Source organism: Bos taurus, chromosome 5, assembly GCF_002263795.3.
Source record: "Bos taurus isolate L1 Dominette 01449 registration number 42190680 breed Hereford chromosome 5, ARS-UCD2.0, whole genome shotgun sequence".
In the NCBI taxonomy this organism is placed as follows: Eukaryota; Metazoa; Chordata; class Mammalia; order Artiodactyla; family Bovidae; genus Bos; species Bos taurus.
In genome coordinates, this window is record NC_037332.1 from 25,709,832 (window position 1) to 25,725,803 (window position 15,972).

The window sequence follows — 15,972 nt, forward strand, 5'->3', positions numbered from 1 at the left end:
GTGGCTGAGGTTGGGTAACTGGGGAGTTTCTTGTTCTTTCAGGCCAGTATAATAGGAGCAGAGCACCTCCTGTTTGAAGCCTGACTGCCCACCAGAAAGGACTGTGCTTTGAGTGAGTTGAACGTCTTCCGCTGAAGAGAGATTTGAAGGCTAGGAGACTCAGGTGAGTACTTTTGCGGTGGATATACTTTTATATTCTCTGTCTCATCTCCCAGGTGGTAAAAACAAACAAACAAACAATAAAAAAAACTGAGGCCTGTTATGTGTGTGTGGCAGAAGGGACTATAGACAGATAGGACTGTTATGAATACAGAGGAGAGGGGACTCCTGGGTGGTCTTAAAGGACAGGGGAGAGTATCTGGATGGATATTGAAAAGGCTTGGAGATGGGAGTAGACAGAAACTTCATAGATAAAATAGATAAACATTTGGGAAAATCTTTGAGAATGGGAAAGAGGAGGTTGGGGATCTTGGGATGAAAAGGCTTGGGAATGGCTCTGGAGCTCCTGGCACAAACAGTTCAGGTGCCTGGAAGCCCAGAGTTATTCGAGAGATCTGAGTTCAAGGTCACGTTGTGACTGCCTCTTCTCCCCACCACTCTCAGCTTCCATCATGTGGAACGCTTCTGACGTCAACTTCTCCTGCTACCATGAGTCTGTGCTGGGCTATCGTTACGTGGCAGTTAGCTGGGGAATTGTGGTGGCCGTGACGGGCACGGTGGGCAACGTGCTCACCCTGCTGGCCTTGGCCATCCAGCCCAAGCTCCGAACCCGCTTCAACCTGCTCATCGCCAACCTCACAGTGGCTGATCTGCTCTATTGCACCCTTCTCCAGCCCTTCTCGGTGGACACCTACCTCCACCTGCACTGGCGCACCGGTGCCACCTTCTGCCAGATCTTTGGGTTCCTCCTTTTTGTATCCAACTCTGTCTCCATCCTCACCCTCTGCCTCATCGCCCTGGGGCGCTATCTCCTCATTGCCCACCCTAAGCTCTTTCCCCAAGTTTTCAGTGCCAAGGGCATAGTGCTGGCACTGGTGAGCACCTGGGTGGTGGCTGTGGCCAGCTTCGCTCCCCTCTGGCCAATCTATATCTTGGTGCCCGTAGTCTGCACTTGCAGCTTTGATCGCATCCGAGGCCAGCCCTACACCACCATCCTCATGGGCATCTATTTTGTGGTTGGGCTCAGCAGTGTCGGTGTCTTCTATTGCCTCATCCACCAGCAGGTGAAGCGAGCAGCACAGGCAATGAATCAGTACAAGCTGCGCCAGGCAAGCATCCGTTCCAACCATGTGGCTGGGGCACACGAGGCCGTGCCTGGTCGTTTCCAGGAGCTAGACAGTGGGCTGGCATCAGGAGGACCCAGCGAGGGGATTTCATCTGAGCCAGTCAGTGCTGCCACCACCCAGACCCTGGAAGGAGACTCATCAGAAGTCAGGGACCAGAGCAACAGTAAGGCAGCTAAGCAGATGGCAGAGAAAAACCCTCCAGGAGTGGCTGCCAAGGCCAGGACAACTAAAGGAGCCCAGAGAGCTCAGGACTCTCCATCAGAGTTTGGGAAGGTAACCCGGATGTGTTTTGCTGTGTTCCTCTGCTTCACCCTGAGCTACATCCCTTTCTTGCTACTCAACATCCTGGATGCCAAGGTCCAGGCTCCCCGAGTTGTCCACATGCTCGCTGCCAACCTCACCTGGCTTAATGGCTGCATCAACCCTGTGCTGTACGCAGCCATGAACCGCCAGTTCCGCCAAGCCTACGGCTCCCTCCTGAGACGAGGGCCCCAGAGTTTCCATAGGTTCCATTAAAACTGTGTCCCCAGTCACCAGAATCTGGGATTGTCTCTTCCAGAACTAAGGTGGCCAGCTGTTATAGGAATAGGTGAAAGTGAGATCTGTGGGAATTTTCATGGACAACCACCCCTCAAACTTCCCAAACCCGGCCTCTCCACGCTTCACTCAACATTTCAGCCCTAGGCTGCTCAAGATGCATTATTAATTATTAATAAATGAATTCTATCCTCTTCATGTTCAGGTGTGATCTGTGGGGAAGAAGAAAATAGGCCAGGGTTGGTTTGCAGCTGGAACCTAATAGTTGAGGGTTTGCTGCTGCTGCTAAGTCGCCTCAGTCGTGTCCGACTCTGTGCGACCCCATAGACGGCAGCCCACCAGGCTTCCCCGTCCCTGGGATTCTCCAGGCAAGAACACTGGAGTGGGTTGCCATTTCCTTCTCCAATGCATGAAAGTGAAAAGTGAAAGTGAAGTGTCCGACTCTTCGCAACCCCATGGACTGCAGCCTACCAGCCTCCTCCGTCCATGGGATTTTCTAGGCTTTGGCGGGATATAAGTCAGAGCAGGGGCAGGAAGCAGAAACTTGGGACAGCCTTCAGCTGAGGGGTTTCCAGGTATAAATCATGTGAGTTGGTTTAAGAGGACTAGCCTGCCTCTTTAAAAAAAAAAAAAAATCAATTACCATTAGCTTCCCAGGTGGTGCTAGCAGTAAAGAACCCACTTGCAAATGCAGGAGACATAAGAGACACCGGTTCAATCCCTGGGTCAGGAAGATCCCCTGGAGGAGGGCATGACAACCCACTCCAGTATTCTTGCCTGGAGAATCCCATGGACAGAGGAGCCTGGCAGGCTACAGTCCATAGGATTGCAAAGAGTCGGACACGACTGAAGAGACTGAGCATGCATGCACACCCTTAGCAGATGCCAGACAACCAATTCTTCTTTTTTTTTTTTTTAATATTTTTTTATTTGGTTGCCACGGATCTTAGTTGCAGCATGAAGGATCTCTCCTTGCGGTGCTCAGACTCTCTAGCTGTGGTGAGCTCTGCAGCATGTAGGATCTTAGCTCCCTGAACAAGGATCGACCTTGTGTCCCCTGAATTATTACAAGGAGAATTCTTAACCACTGGACCACCAGTAAAGTCCCTATTAGCCTGCCTTTTTGTTTAACTGAAACTCCAATATTTTGGCCACCTGATGCGAAGAGCTGACTCAAATTTGAAAAGACCCTGATGTTGGGAAAGATTGAAGGCAGGAGGAGAAGGGGACAACAGAAGATGAGATGGTTGGATGGCATCACCGACTCAGTGGACATGGGTTTGGGTAGACTCCGGGAGTTGGTAATGGACAGGGAGGCCTGGTGTGCTGCTGTTCATGGGGGCGCAAAGAGTCGGACATGACTGAGCAACTGAACTGATTTGTTTAACTTCCCAGAAACGGCCCCCACTCTAGCTACTGCTGCCAGGATGACCCATCACAACAAACAGTTTTTTTTTTTTCAACACAAAAAAGTTTTGAAATCCAACTTTGATAGCCACTCCAGTTGAGTCCAGCCCCCTGACCCTTGCTCAGTCCAAAGAGAATGGACATGGGGGAGAACTCCTCTCTCTGTGGAAATGGAACTGAGCTTAACCAACGCAGTGGCAGGTAGGCATTCTAGCTGCCCTAGCAGGGTCACACTGCTTGGAGTTAATTCACCTGGGTCCTGGCCCCTCCTCTTCCCTCAGACTTGCTCTTGTCATCCTGGGTTACAAAAGTTACAAAAAGACTCTAGTTAAGAAGGCCCAGGGGCCAGGCTAAGGGGAGGTCACACCACTCCCTTCCTCCAGTGTGACGGATATCCTGTCATCCGTGTGCACATGCATGAACTCAAAGCACCTGTGGCCACCAGGTGACGCTGGTTCTCTGTGTTTCCCTTCTGGCTTCCCTGTGAGGACAGAAGGTATCGCAAGACAGGGAGTCCAGAGATACTACCACCCTCCTGGCCAGTAAGGGCAGAGATCCAGGAATCCCCACCCCTCCTTTTTGCCCAAAGTTTAGGAAGAAAAGTGAATAATTAGACACTTATTATTCATGAGATATGTACTGTCTACCTAGCTGGGGTGGGGGGAAAAGAGTGGGCACTGTGGATAGAATGTGAGTCATGTTGATGGTGACACTGCTCTGGCTGCATGTATCCCTTCCCTGCCCATAAGTCCATGGTTTGAGAGAACAATGTCCAGAGAGAAGATGAGAGCAGAAAGAACCATAGTCAGAGTAGACAAATTGATACCCTCACGTTCAACACACCTCCAGGGCCCAAGAGTCCTGCTTCCTAATAAGCAACATGTATTTTTGAGTGTCCTCCTTCCACAAAAATCACAGCAGCCTGTACTGAATCAAGTTCAGGTGACTGAGCTGGGGGTCCAGACAGGTAGGGGTGAACAGCAAGACCAATAAAGATCATTGGTCTGGGAGTATAGATACCAGGGCTCAAGTCAAGGCTCTCTGATAATTTGTTCTGTGAATTGGAGCAGGAACCTGAGTCATCTTGGACCTCAGGTTTTATCATCTGTACAAAGATGCAAGTGGGGATGCACTCTTACCATGCACCTTATACTGTCCTAAATCCTGTAAATATATTATTTTGCGTAATCTTCACAAAATTTACCATAAGGTATCTATTATAATGAGCTTCCCAGGTGGTGCCAGTGGTAAAGAATCCACCTGCCAATGCAGGAGATGTAAGAGACTCGAGTTCGATCCCCGGGTTGGGAAGATCCCCTGGAGGAGGAAATGGCACCCCACTTCAGTATTCTTGCCTGGAAGACCCCATGTACAGAGGAGCCTGGTGGGCTACAGTCCACGGGAGTCACAAAGAGTTGGACACGACTGAGCATCTGAGCATAACTATTATAATCTTTTGCTTAAAAAATAAATAAATAATGCACAAATAGGGCAAGCCATTTGTCTAAAGTCTAAGGGTTAGTAAGTGATATGACCATGATTTGAGAACTGAAAGTCTGACTTTAGTACCAGTCTACATGTCTAACCACAGTAAGACCGAAACTTTTCTATAACTAGAATCAAGTGATCAGATGACCCCTAAAAATCCTTCCTGCTCAGACCTTCTAAGATTCTCAAAGTTGAGAGTTCTCTGCAGGGGTTGTAAAAGGCTCCACTTTTCATATTATTTGAAGGCGATTCAAAAGCTTTGGCAAGTAGAAATGAGCAGCAATAAGGATTGAAGTTAGACCTCAGGAGGGACTTCCCAATCCTCAGTCACTGGAAAAAATGACTCAAGAGGACACGGGAAACCCTAGAGTCTGAGAACAAACGGGACACATCATAGCGAGAAAGTAACCCCCTCCTCTCTCACCCTCAACAGCCCCACACATATACCCCACCCCTAATCTCCATAGGCGCTGAGTGAGGGGAAAAGAGAAGGAAGATTATGCCTCAGGCTTGTTCTCTCTCTTGCGTGTGTGCACGGCGCGCGTGTCCACGCACGAGGTCCCTCGTGGTGCGGAGCTCACGCGTATCTCGGGCAAGTGTATGCATTTGTCTTGGGGAACTGTTTCACGGGGGCCCTCCTGAGGGTGTCAGTGTCGGTCTCTCTTTTTTTTCTTTATCTCTGTCAGTCTCCCGCCGGAGCCCCAGCTCTATCGCTGACTTTCTGACGCTATCTCGCAAGGCTTCTCTTTGTCTCTCTCCATCTGTCCGTCTCTCCTCTACGCTGTCTTCAGCGCTTGTACCTCCGTTATCGCCCTTTTTTCTCCGCAGCTCTTTCTCTCGCGCCTGCACCCCGCCCGCTCTCCCCCGCCCCCTCCCCTATCCCCCGCCCCTGCAGCTCTCGCTCGTACGCACACTCTCTCTCTTTCTCTGTCTCTTACAGGCAGATTTATGGTCAGCCCAGGGCCTTTCATTGGCCAAGCGCTGACAGGACTTGATTTAACGCCGCCTCTCATTGGCTGATCTTGACAGGCCGATTTACGAGTCACTCTACCATTGGCCAAACCGCCTTAGCTCTGATTTATGGCTCAGTGGCGGCGGGGAGAGGGGGGCGCCGCTTGGGGAGTGAGGACGCCCCTCCCCTCTGCACCGCTTCCGTCTCCCTCTCCTCTGCTTTTTCTCTCCTTGCTCTCCCTCCCCTCCTGGAACCGCATTCCCTATACCTATTCCTCAAGCTTTCTCCTCCTCTTTCATCCATTGGGAGAGGAAAATGGGGTGTGGTGGTGGTAGTAACTGAAGCAGATGAGGGGGTCTGAAGGGGTAAATAGGACCTGAGGAATCCGCTGGGTAGGATGGGGTACAGTAGGGAGAGAAAAGAAGACTGGAGAGGGAGAGAGAATCCTGAGCTGAAGGGGAAACTGAGGAGGCGAAGTGAGTGACAGAGGAAAAGGAAGACTGAGGAGAAAGGAAGGCGGAAGGAGAGAAAGGGAGGGTGTGAGAAGACTGAAAAGGGCGCGTTTGAGGGAGCTAATGGGCAGAAGCGGGGAGATGGGGGCACAGAGGGGGACTTTTCTCTTCAAACCTCACTATCCAGACAGAACAAGGGATGAAAATTTTCTCTTCAAACCTCACTATCCAGACAGAACAAGAGATGAAAATTTCCTCTTCAGACAATGGTTCTGAAAAGGGAGAGACTTGGAGGAGCAAAGGCGTAGAGAAAAGCGCAGCAGAGAGGCAAGAGGGGCGCAGGAAAGAACTAGAAGGTAGTAGCAAGGAAAGAGGGATGGAGAACTAATCGAGAAGACAGAACTAAGTTTGGTTTTTATTTCGGGGCGGGGAGTGAGAAAAGGCTAATTCCTAGAGGAAATATTGAGAGCCGCAACTCCTCCTCTCAACGAAGACCCACAGGCGTCAGCCTGGGGATAAGTCAGACACCGCCCCCAGGAGATGTTCGGTTTCCTCAAGGCTGCAGTAGGCTCCCCTTCCCCACACCTCACTCCTCCCCTTGCCCACCTCCCCAGTTAAATTTATGAGTTCAGGGCTGGCCTTCAGGAATTAGGAATATTTATGCTTCTTTGAGAGTGAGGTTTGGAAGGTGATAAATAAGGGGCCGTTGGTGGGGGGTGCAGCTGGGGGCTCCTATTTTTAGAGTGGCCACTTTCCCAAGCCCCCCCACCTACCAGTTCTCTCTCATCCTGAGCCAGAGAAGGGAACACTGAGTGAGGTGGGGAGTGGGTTTCAGATATCAGGAAGGGGCTTTGACTATCCTGGAAAGCCCCTCAGAGGACTGCAGAGCTTTGCAGCAGAAAGGATTGAAGGCTGATGGGGGAGGAACTTTCCAATCATCCTGGCATTCTTATAGCCCCTGGAGTGCAGTTACAGCATTTTCTGTAGAAGATGGAGAGAAATGGGGAGAAGCCAGTTTCCCCTGTTACCCCCTAAACTCAGTTGCTGAGGAATAAAAAAGAGGAGCCAGTAAATGTGGAGGCAGGTTTCTCTGGCTTGTCATTTCCCTCACAGAGAGAGGAAGATTTGAAATGCCACCCCACCACCACCACCACAGCCTGGGTCCCTGGGAAAGGAGGCCAGGAATGTGGGGCTCAGGGCATCTCCTAGGAGTCTCAGCCTATCCACCCCCGCTGCTGGCTGAGAATTAAAAACAGCCAGTAATTCAGGATACCCCTTGCCCTGGGCCTCCAGGAAATGAGAGAGGGAGAGAGGATCTTCCCTGTGGATCTACATGACTTCTCCAGCCCTCAGCTTTAGGAGCCATGTCTGTGACTCTCAGCTCAACTGGAGGGCTTTCTCTGGGCTTGGGGAGGTAGTGAACAAAGATGGGGGTCCCTGATATAGAGGAACCTAAAGAGACCAGAGGGAGCTAGGGAAGAGCTGCCCCCTCCCTCCACATGTACACAGTGGGCCTCCCATCCACTCTGGCCTCAGCAAGGATGGCTGCACATAAACACACACACACACCCCCAGACTGTGCTGCCTGTAGTGTGAGAAGGGAGGGAGAGAAAGGTCTAGACTGGCCCTTTAAGAGCCACTTAGGGTCAGAAAGCCTGGGCTACAGAGAGGGGAAGGAGCTGATGTCAGAAGACGGATGGGCAGCAAGATGGGGATTGATGCTAATGGGGGAGTTAAAGCTAAGTACCCAGACACTCAGAGGGCAGAACTGCAGATCTGTCTTCCTTATGCTTACCCCCCTTCCCCAAACCAGGGCTGTAAATCTGCCTTCTCAATTGGGGGAAGGGGGAGCCAGGAAAAACGAGATGCTGGAGATGCTCACTTCTCCATTTTCCTATTTTTTTCCTTACCCTGTGCAAATCCTCCCACCCACCCACCCCTGCCCCGCCATTCTTTTGTCCTTTCCCAGTCTCTGCTCCCAACCCATGAGCCTTTCCCACTGAAATTTCCAAATTTGGGCTTTCCATTGAGAATTAAGAGGATGGTTTCAGCTTGCAGAATTTAAAAAGAAACCACGAGATGGTCTCCTTCATCAGCCCCTGGGTAGGAATGGTTTGGTGGGGCTGTGTTGAGAGACTGGTAGACAGACAAGAAGCTCCCAGTTGCCTTGGTTTCTCTTCCCTCCATCCTTTTTTCACTTGGAGGTAATTCATCCGAGCATCCTTCTCCTGAAACAGTGGGGTGAAGGCAGAAAGCAGGATGTCAGGGAGGGGGAACCAGGAGTTGGAAGTGGTGCAGCTTCAGAGTTGGGTTTTTGGAGGCCTCTGACATGCTGAGATTCTGGAGGGCTAGTGGGGCTCCAAGGGCGGCTAGGGAAGCTGCAGGAGCTGTCCACTGAAAAATATATGGTCTAGTTTCTCGGAAACTCCTGGATCACACCATTCCCTCTCCTTGAGCACACACCCTGCCTGCTGAGTAGAGACAGTTTCGGGCCAATAGTCTATTTACTGTAAAGGCAGGGTCCAGCTGCTCCGCATCCTCTCAGTAGGCAGTGGGGGATCTCAGGGAGGCAGGTCTTCTCAAAGGGACTGGAGCTAGCAAGTGTTAATTGCTCAGTCGTGTCCGACTCTGACTCTTTAGACTATAGCCCACCAGGCTCGTCCATAGAATTCTCCTGGCAAGAATACTGGAGTGGGTTGCCATTCCCTTCTCCAGGGGATCTTCCAGACCCAGAGACTGAACCCAGGTCTCCTGCTTTGCAGGCAGATTCTTTACTATCTGAGCCATCAGGAGCTAGTTACTCTTGGGGAATATTATTTCTTCCTTTGATTTCAGGTGAGATGGTATCTTCCATCTTTCAAGATCTACAGTCACCTTTATTCCCTCTTTGCTGGCAATCAGGGCCTGTTCTGGAGAAGTCCCTCTAGATTGGGGGATACGTCTGCATCTCATTTCATCTGTTGCATTACTAAACCTGAACTCCTTTCTAGTCCAGGAAATAATAGGAACCTGATTGCTGCCTGGTTTCCAGATCCTCCCCAGTATCCATAAGACATCCGTCTCCCGTCTTCTCTTCTCCCAGGTTGTTCTTCAAGGTCCTAAAATCACCTGAGGCCATCCTCTCTTTCCTCAATCTTCAAGAACAAAGGAGAAAGCAAGGTTTGAGTAGGGGAAAGGGTGAGGGGGCGAGTGTTGTGAGCAGGAGCCACTAGAACCCAGGCTTTCCACCTTCCAGCATCTGGCCAAGCACTCCCTCCCATCCAGGGAGGTCAGCCATTGCCCTCAGCCCTGGTCTCTGGCTGCTTCTCTATCCCGGTAATAAATCCTGTCTTTGTCTCCCCTCCAACCCAGGCCCCAGGCGGCTGGGGGTCAGAGGCTGGGGGAGGGGTCAGTGTGGAGGAGGGAGAGATACAAGGAGAGTGGGAGGAGAAGATGGACAGGAGCAGCTGGTGAGCAGGCATGGGGGTGGGCAGTGAGGTGATGGGGCCTCTTGATGCTACAGATCCTAACTGCACATTCCAGCAGGCCTGCATTCCAAGTGAAAAAGCCTGGATTCCTTGGAATCCTGGAAATACCTTGGGGATGGCTCCTGGAGCATCAGGAATACTGGTTGAGGGGTGTATAGGTATGGGGTGCCTCAAGGAAGGAGGCAGCTGAAAGAAATAGGAGAATAATATTGTGGGGATCATCTCTACCCTCACCAGACACCCCTCTACGCCTGTGCCCTGCACTCAGGCACACAGACGGACAGACAGACACACATGCACGCATACACAAGATTTATGGCCCAGCAGTGTGAGGGGGCCCAGGAGGGCCAGGCTGCTCCTTGCCTGGCCCCTCCCTAGCTGCCTTCTCTTGCTATGACTTTCCTGTCTCCATCTTTCCATTCCCCCTGCTCCCAGCTTTGCTCTCTTTGTGTGGGTTTCTCTTATGCAGTTTGCTATGCTGGCTTGCTGCTAACCCTCAACTCTCTTTGTGTCGCAGTCTTTTTCTCTTTCCATCTTTCTGTCCCATTCCTTCCACCTCTCCTACTTCCTTGGACCCTTCATCTGCCTGTCCTGCCTCTGCTGTTCTTCAACTCAGCCATCCTTTACCCAACCCCCACCTCAGAGCTCTCTGTCTGGCCCAGGGGGACTGTCAGATTGCAAAGAGGGATGGAAAGGAGAAATGAGTGACTTTGTATGAGTCTCTGCTTTGGTAGGAGGTCTGGGATCATATTGTGTTGTGATATGGGATGGATGGAGTTGGGAGAGGCCAGGTGACCGGGAGGGAAATTCAACAAATTGAAGAGGGTGAAATGGGAGGGAAGAGAGATTAATAGAAAAAAGATACTGAAGGGCAAACACTGAAGAGAGAAGGGTAAGGACTAAGGGTTCCCTTTAAGTGTGTTTTGGATAAGTCTGAAGGGGAGGAGCTGAAGGGCATTTACTGAGTCATATTGAGACACAGATCCAGACAAGATCTGGAGACCCAGCCGGAGACGTGATGTGATATCTACCAGGCAGCCACAATTCTGAGCTCTCCTGCCTACCTGGGGAGGTCTCACAGACCTCTGCAGTAAGTCTTGGAGTGCTAGTTCTCTCCCCGCTCACCCCCTCCTCCCCTCCCCACCTCACCAGTGAGAATGACATCAGCTCTGGCTGCCACTGTCCTCAGCCAAGCTGATGTACTCTCCCATGGGTGAAAAAGAGGCCAGTCACCTCTGCCCCACCCATTCATTCTCCAGTCCAGGAGCTGAAGCTTACCAGCTGAAGCTGAAGCCAGCACCCCGGGGTTGGGAGCAGGAGGAGGCTGTACCAGGTGGAAAAAAGTGGGAGCATGGGCACCAGGGGGAGAGCTAGGAACTGGAGGGGGCACTGAGGAAGAGGGGCTGCAGCACTAAATCACCCTGTAGGGGGGCTCCCTCTGCCTGAGCTCAGTGGGGTGGGGAAAGGATAGACATTTGGGGAGGAGGGAGAGAAGAATAGGGAATCGCCACATCTGGCAGGCAGGTGTCTGGCACTATTCAGGCTCTAGTCACTTTCCCAGCCAAAGGGGAGGAGGGGGAGACAGGAGGGAGGAGGGGTTCCCAGGATCCCCTGGGGAAGAGGGAAAGGCTCACAAACAGAGACAGAGGCCCAGAATCAGACAGAGAAAGACCAAGGGAAGGAGAGAATCAGACCCTACTCCTCAGTCTCTGCTTCAGTCAGTGTTGGGGGAGGGCTTGCTCATTGTCCTGAAAAAGCATTGTTGGCCAGAGGACTGTGTAGGCCAGGGCACCAGAGTTCCATTCCTAGTGCAAAACAGAAGGCAGGAAAAGTTCACAGCAGGCCAGGCTGGGAAAACAAGCTCAGAGAATTCCAAGTTTGAGAACTGGATAGAACAGTACTCTCCACACCATTGCTGATCTCGTGCATATTCAGTCGTGTCTGGCAGCCCCCAACTCCAGCAAGGTCCATGTTGGGTGATGAGTAGGAGGTTTAGGGTGAAAGTCGCTCAGTTGTGTCCAACTCTTTGGGACCCCACGGACAATTCTCCAGGCTCTTTGCAACCCCAGAGACAATTCTCCAGGCCAGAATACTAGAGTGGATAGCCCTTCCCTTCTCCAGGGGACCTTACCAACCCAGGGATCAAACCCAGGTCTCCCACATTGCAGGTGGACTCTTTACCAGCTGAGCCACAAGGGAAGCCCGGAGGATTAGGGTGGTAACTTTAATGCCTGAACACTGCTTTTCCCCCAGCTTAGATGGGCAAGACAAAAATCCCTAGCCTTAATCCAGCCCCCTGTACCCCAACTCTCAGTGCAGGATTGCAGAGTGCTATACCCAAGCATTTTTTTCTTCCCTCTTTGCTGAGGGGGACCCCGGGCCCTGGGGTCCCACAGTGGCTGAGCTGAATTGCTAGATTCTCAAAGAGCAGGCAAGACGACACCTCTATGTTTCAGGCATCATTGATGCTGGAGAGGCTTCTCCCTCTGGTTACCTTCCTTCCCTCAACCTTTCCTGTCTCTGTTGCCTAATCCTGAAGTTACAGGCCCATTCTCATGAGCAGTAGAGGTGACTGCAGAGACCCTTAAAATTGCAGTGCAGAGAAGGGCTCCCCACACTCCACCCCCCCTTCAAATCCTGCAGAGGAAGGGGGAAAGAAAACCAAAGCATTCTCCTGTCGCCGAGGCAACCATAAAACCCCCAGCTAAATCCATCTTGTGAGCTCACCGCCCCATTAAGATGCAGGGCCAGGCTCTGCGCCAGCCCAGCCACATTCATTTGTGCGAATAAAGGTGGAGGAGGGGGTGGGGAGCAGGCTCTGGAGGGATGGGGAAATGGCGAGGAGAGGTTATTTACACCACCGTCCTGACCTTCTGGAGCAGTGCTGGCTCCGATAAATAACCCGCTCAGCGCCATTTCGGAGCGGGAGAGGGAGGTGCAGGAAGGGAGCCGGGGCTGCAGGCGAGCCCCCACGCAGGTGCGCGTCTCCGGGTTACTAATGGCTGAGGCGGGAGCAGGCAGCTGGCTTTGGGGGTGGCGGGGGGAGCACTCCATTCCCTGGGACTCCCACTGAGAAAATACCATCCCCACCCCACCCCTGGCGCCAATTTCCAGGAGAGTGGACGGAGAGATGCCAAGGAGGCAAACAGCCCCGTAAATTAGGGATGGGGGCGCAGAATGCTGGGGAGTCTCTGAGGTAGGAAGGAAGAAATATTATAAGATGGGGAGCAAGGGGGGGTGGCGTTTAGAGGAACAGGAGCAGCTGCCAAAAAGAGAGGAAGGGGAACACAAACATCACACAAAGGCAGTTTGGAAAAAGAAATGTTTTATTCCTCTTTGCACAGAGCAGTATATGAAGGTGGCTACCATCCTGACTCCATGTATCTCTTACACAGAAATGCCCCCTCACGGATGGATGCCCAGTTATCCGCCCACACTCTTGGAGAATTGGCAGTTAGTCGGTGGGGCAGAACTCAAAGTCTCAGGAAGATTTCTTGAGACGTTTTTTGTGGAAAGTTCTGGGTCGGGGGAGAGATGAGACGAAACAGTGGCTGTTCCTTCCTCTGTCTTCCTGGGGGAATCCAAATCCCCAAGGTTTTCTGAAAAAAGGCGCCTCTCTCAGTGACCGAGGGAGGGGAGGCGCCCAGGCCTACTGCCTGGATGTAAGGCTGAGGCAGAGAGAGGACAGGGTTAAGCAGAAGACAGAGACTGCAGACCCAAGGCAGAGGAGTGAAATGCATGTGGGGGAGAGAAGGGGCTGAGAGAGCCCAGAGGCCCAAGTCATAAATTCCACCCTGTCCCTGTTCTGAGCAGAAACTCTCCTTCCCAAGACTAGAATGGAGTTTTAGTTCAGGGACTGGCTTTGCTCCAGGGCACAGAGAGAACAAGCCAGGCGGAGATCCCACGGGTAGTGAAGGTGGAGAGTTAAGGTACTGGCCCAAAAGACAGACCCTCCCACAACGGACACTCACAGACCACAGCAGTCTTGAAGTTACAAGCCAGGATCGGGGTAAAAAAAAACTCAGCTGTGTTTGAAATAAAGAATTTTATAGGCCCTCTCCAATAAAATTTAAATCACTGCTTCTTCCACGCTGTCCCCTGCCTATGAGTTGTTCCCAGTCTTTTTTCCCAAGGCTGGAGACCTGGGCAGTAAGAAGAAATGGGAGAAAATACCAAGCCCAGCCGGGCTGCGGCAGAGACCTGATATGCCTCTCCCCACCCTCACTCATTCTATAGAAAAGAATTCCCTTTCCCTCCCCTTGCTGGACATATGTGTTCGGATAGAGGCAAAGGGAGGAAAACACTCAGCACATTCTTTCTCCTGCTTTGAAGCGTAGCTGCAGCAAAGGGCACAGAAATGGAGGAGAAAATACAGGGGAGCCTAATCCAGGGGAGAAAGGAAGAGGGTGCTGCCCCTGCCCATGTCCAAATCCACTGAGAGCCTGATGGACTCCCAGAACTGCCAAAAGCAGGGAGAAGGAACGGGAAGTGCATATGGGTTTGGGGTGGGAATGAGGAGGTAACAACAGACGGGATGGAGATTTAAGGATCCCTGTGATCCCCGAGATGACCCTGAGAGCATCATTTGGGGGACTGCATGACAAGTCACAGCCGACGTGGATTTTTTGAGGGGGTGAGGAGCCAGGAACAGTGGGGTCTTCACCGAAGGAGGGACCACTTGATCTGTTCTTTGGCTGACTGTAGCACCTGCAGGGACAAGGGCGGCATTGAGGGGCTTGCTGAGGGGCAGGGTGGGGGTGGGGATGGGGCTCTCCTTCCCCTCACTTGCCTTCCCTGTCCTTAGAAGATTGGCAAATAGAAAATCCCCAAGGGTAGAGGGATGGGAAGAAGCTCTCTAAGGCCCTAGAGGACTGTCAGTTTGGGAAATTCCAAAAAAATTCAAGTCCACTGGGGGGATGAAGAGAGAAGAGGTATACCTGGGAGGAAAGAAAAAACTGGGGGTTACTGGATACATGTTAAAAGGAGGGGGGTTGCCACATCCAGATGGACTTCTTGGTGAGAATTCCAAGTGGGTAGAAAACAGAATCCCTCCCTGCCCCTCCCCCTCTGCCCCCATCAGGTAGACAATCTATCTGCAAAGTAGCAAGATGGATCTGCAAAACCTGCATGCATATTCTAGAATATGCATTGCCAGCTTAGCCCTCATTTGAATAATAAGAGAAAGAGAGAGTGTGTGTGTGCATGCACACAGACCATCTGCTTAAGGCAAGCCTCTGCTGGGGAATAAATCACTGAATGAGGCATCAGGCAGGGAGGGTTTGAAGGGTGCAGAGCAAGGCTGACAGCCACTGCTCATAGGAAAAGTGGGATGGGAGTTGGGATGGGTAGGAAGCACTGGGCTGTATGAGCCATGAGCCCCAGTTCTCGGGATTAAGTGGGAGCCAAAGAAGATGTGTCTTCAGTCTCTAGTCTGCTGAGTTCAGGCCTGGTGGGCTGGGGTGGAATGCTACGCTGGCCTCTTTAGTGACCCGGTCCCTCTGGAGAGGAGGAAAGAAGAAAGTCATACCTGAGACACGGTCTGCTCCGTAAGGGGTACATCTTCTCCCTACAGCACAGCGAGACAAGCGTTCAGCGTGGAAAAAAGCTGGAGTGAGACCTGACTGAGGTTGGGGAGTGAGGAAGGAAGAGGTAGTCCTTTAAACTGAAGTGACGGGCACATGCCCTAACCTTCTCAGTCCCTCCTAGGGACTAGTTAGTGCAGCTACAATTTTACTTGGCTAGCCACAATTTTACTTGGCCAGAGGGACTGTGAGCAAAAAAAAAAAAAAAAAAGGGTCATTTCATCCATCTTCTCTTTTAAGGCAGGAGGACTTCTTAAGATTTATTCCATTCCAGGTAATCAGCAGGTTATCTGATTCTCAACTTGGGGGTGGGAGACCTGATTCCCTAGTCAGAGAAGACCTTCCCTGAATATCAATATCGCTAGGGAGAGGATGAGGGGGAGCCCGGGGTAGTTTAATGGATCCCGCAAGGCCTGATGGGTAACGACAGCATGTTAATTTGAGAAATAAACTGCTGCAACAGCAGCCTGAGAAGGGAAAGGAGGGAGTCGGATGGGGGTGTGGGGGGACCTTCTCTCTTGCCACACAGAGACATATGTTAAAGGAGAAGATTAAACTATGCAAATGGAGCCCACGACAGTTAAGGGAGAAGATTTCCCATTACCCAGCACTGTCAGCCTTCACTCTGGAGGTCAGAGCCGGCACATTCTGTGAGTGGGGAGACTGGCTTTGCTCAGGCCTCCCTGTAGCCCTACAATTTGCTGGTGGGCTCTCTCTGCACCTCGATGACTTGAGGCTTTCTATGGTTAACTCAGAAGCCTCTTTCTGGTACCACTGGCACCAAAGAGGACAGAGGTTCCT

General features: G+C 51.7%; 2 protein-coding genes across 12 annotated transcripts in view; one reads left to right on the top strand and one right to left on the bottom strand.

The window, feature by feature from the left end:
• GPR84 (G protein-coupled receptor 84) overlaps positions 1 to 15,972 on the top strand; it is a 19,177-nt gene continuing 3,205 nt past the window's right edge. For 2 of the 7 annotated variants that reach the window (XM_059886634.1, XM_059886635.1), the window contains exons 1-3: positions 21 to 163; positions 604 to 1,559; positions 9,205 to 9,281. In XM_059886634.1, coding sequence (XP_059742617.1) covers positions 612 to 1,559; positions 9,205 to 9,234 — 978 coding nt within the window. In that variant the 5' untranslated portion in view covers positions 21 to 163; positions 604 to 611 and the 3' untranslated portion in view covers positions 9,235 to 9,281. 7 annotated transcript variants of the gene reach the window in all.
• The window catches only part of COPZ1 (COPI coat complex subunit zeta 1), a 19,317-nt gene continuing 16,242 nt past the window's right edge, over positions 12,898 to 15,972 (bottom strand). Inside the window, exons 8-9 of one of the 5 annotated variants that reach the window (XM_005206091.5) lie at positions 15,117 to 15,210; positions 12,898 to 14,296 (exon numbers count right to left, since the gene is read on the bottom strand). In XM_005206091.5, the coding sequence (XP_005206148.1) occupies positions 13,971 to 14,296; positions 15,117 to 15,210 (420 nt within the window). In that variant the 3' untranslated portion in view covers positions 12,898 to 13,970. 5 annotated transcript variants of the gene reach the window in all.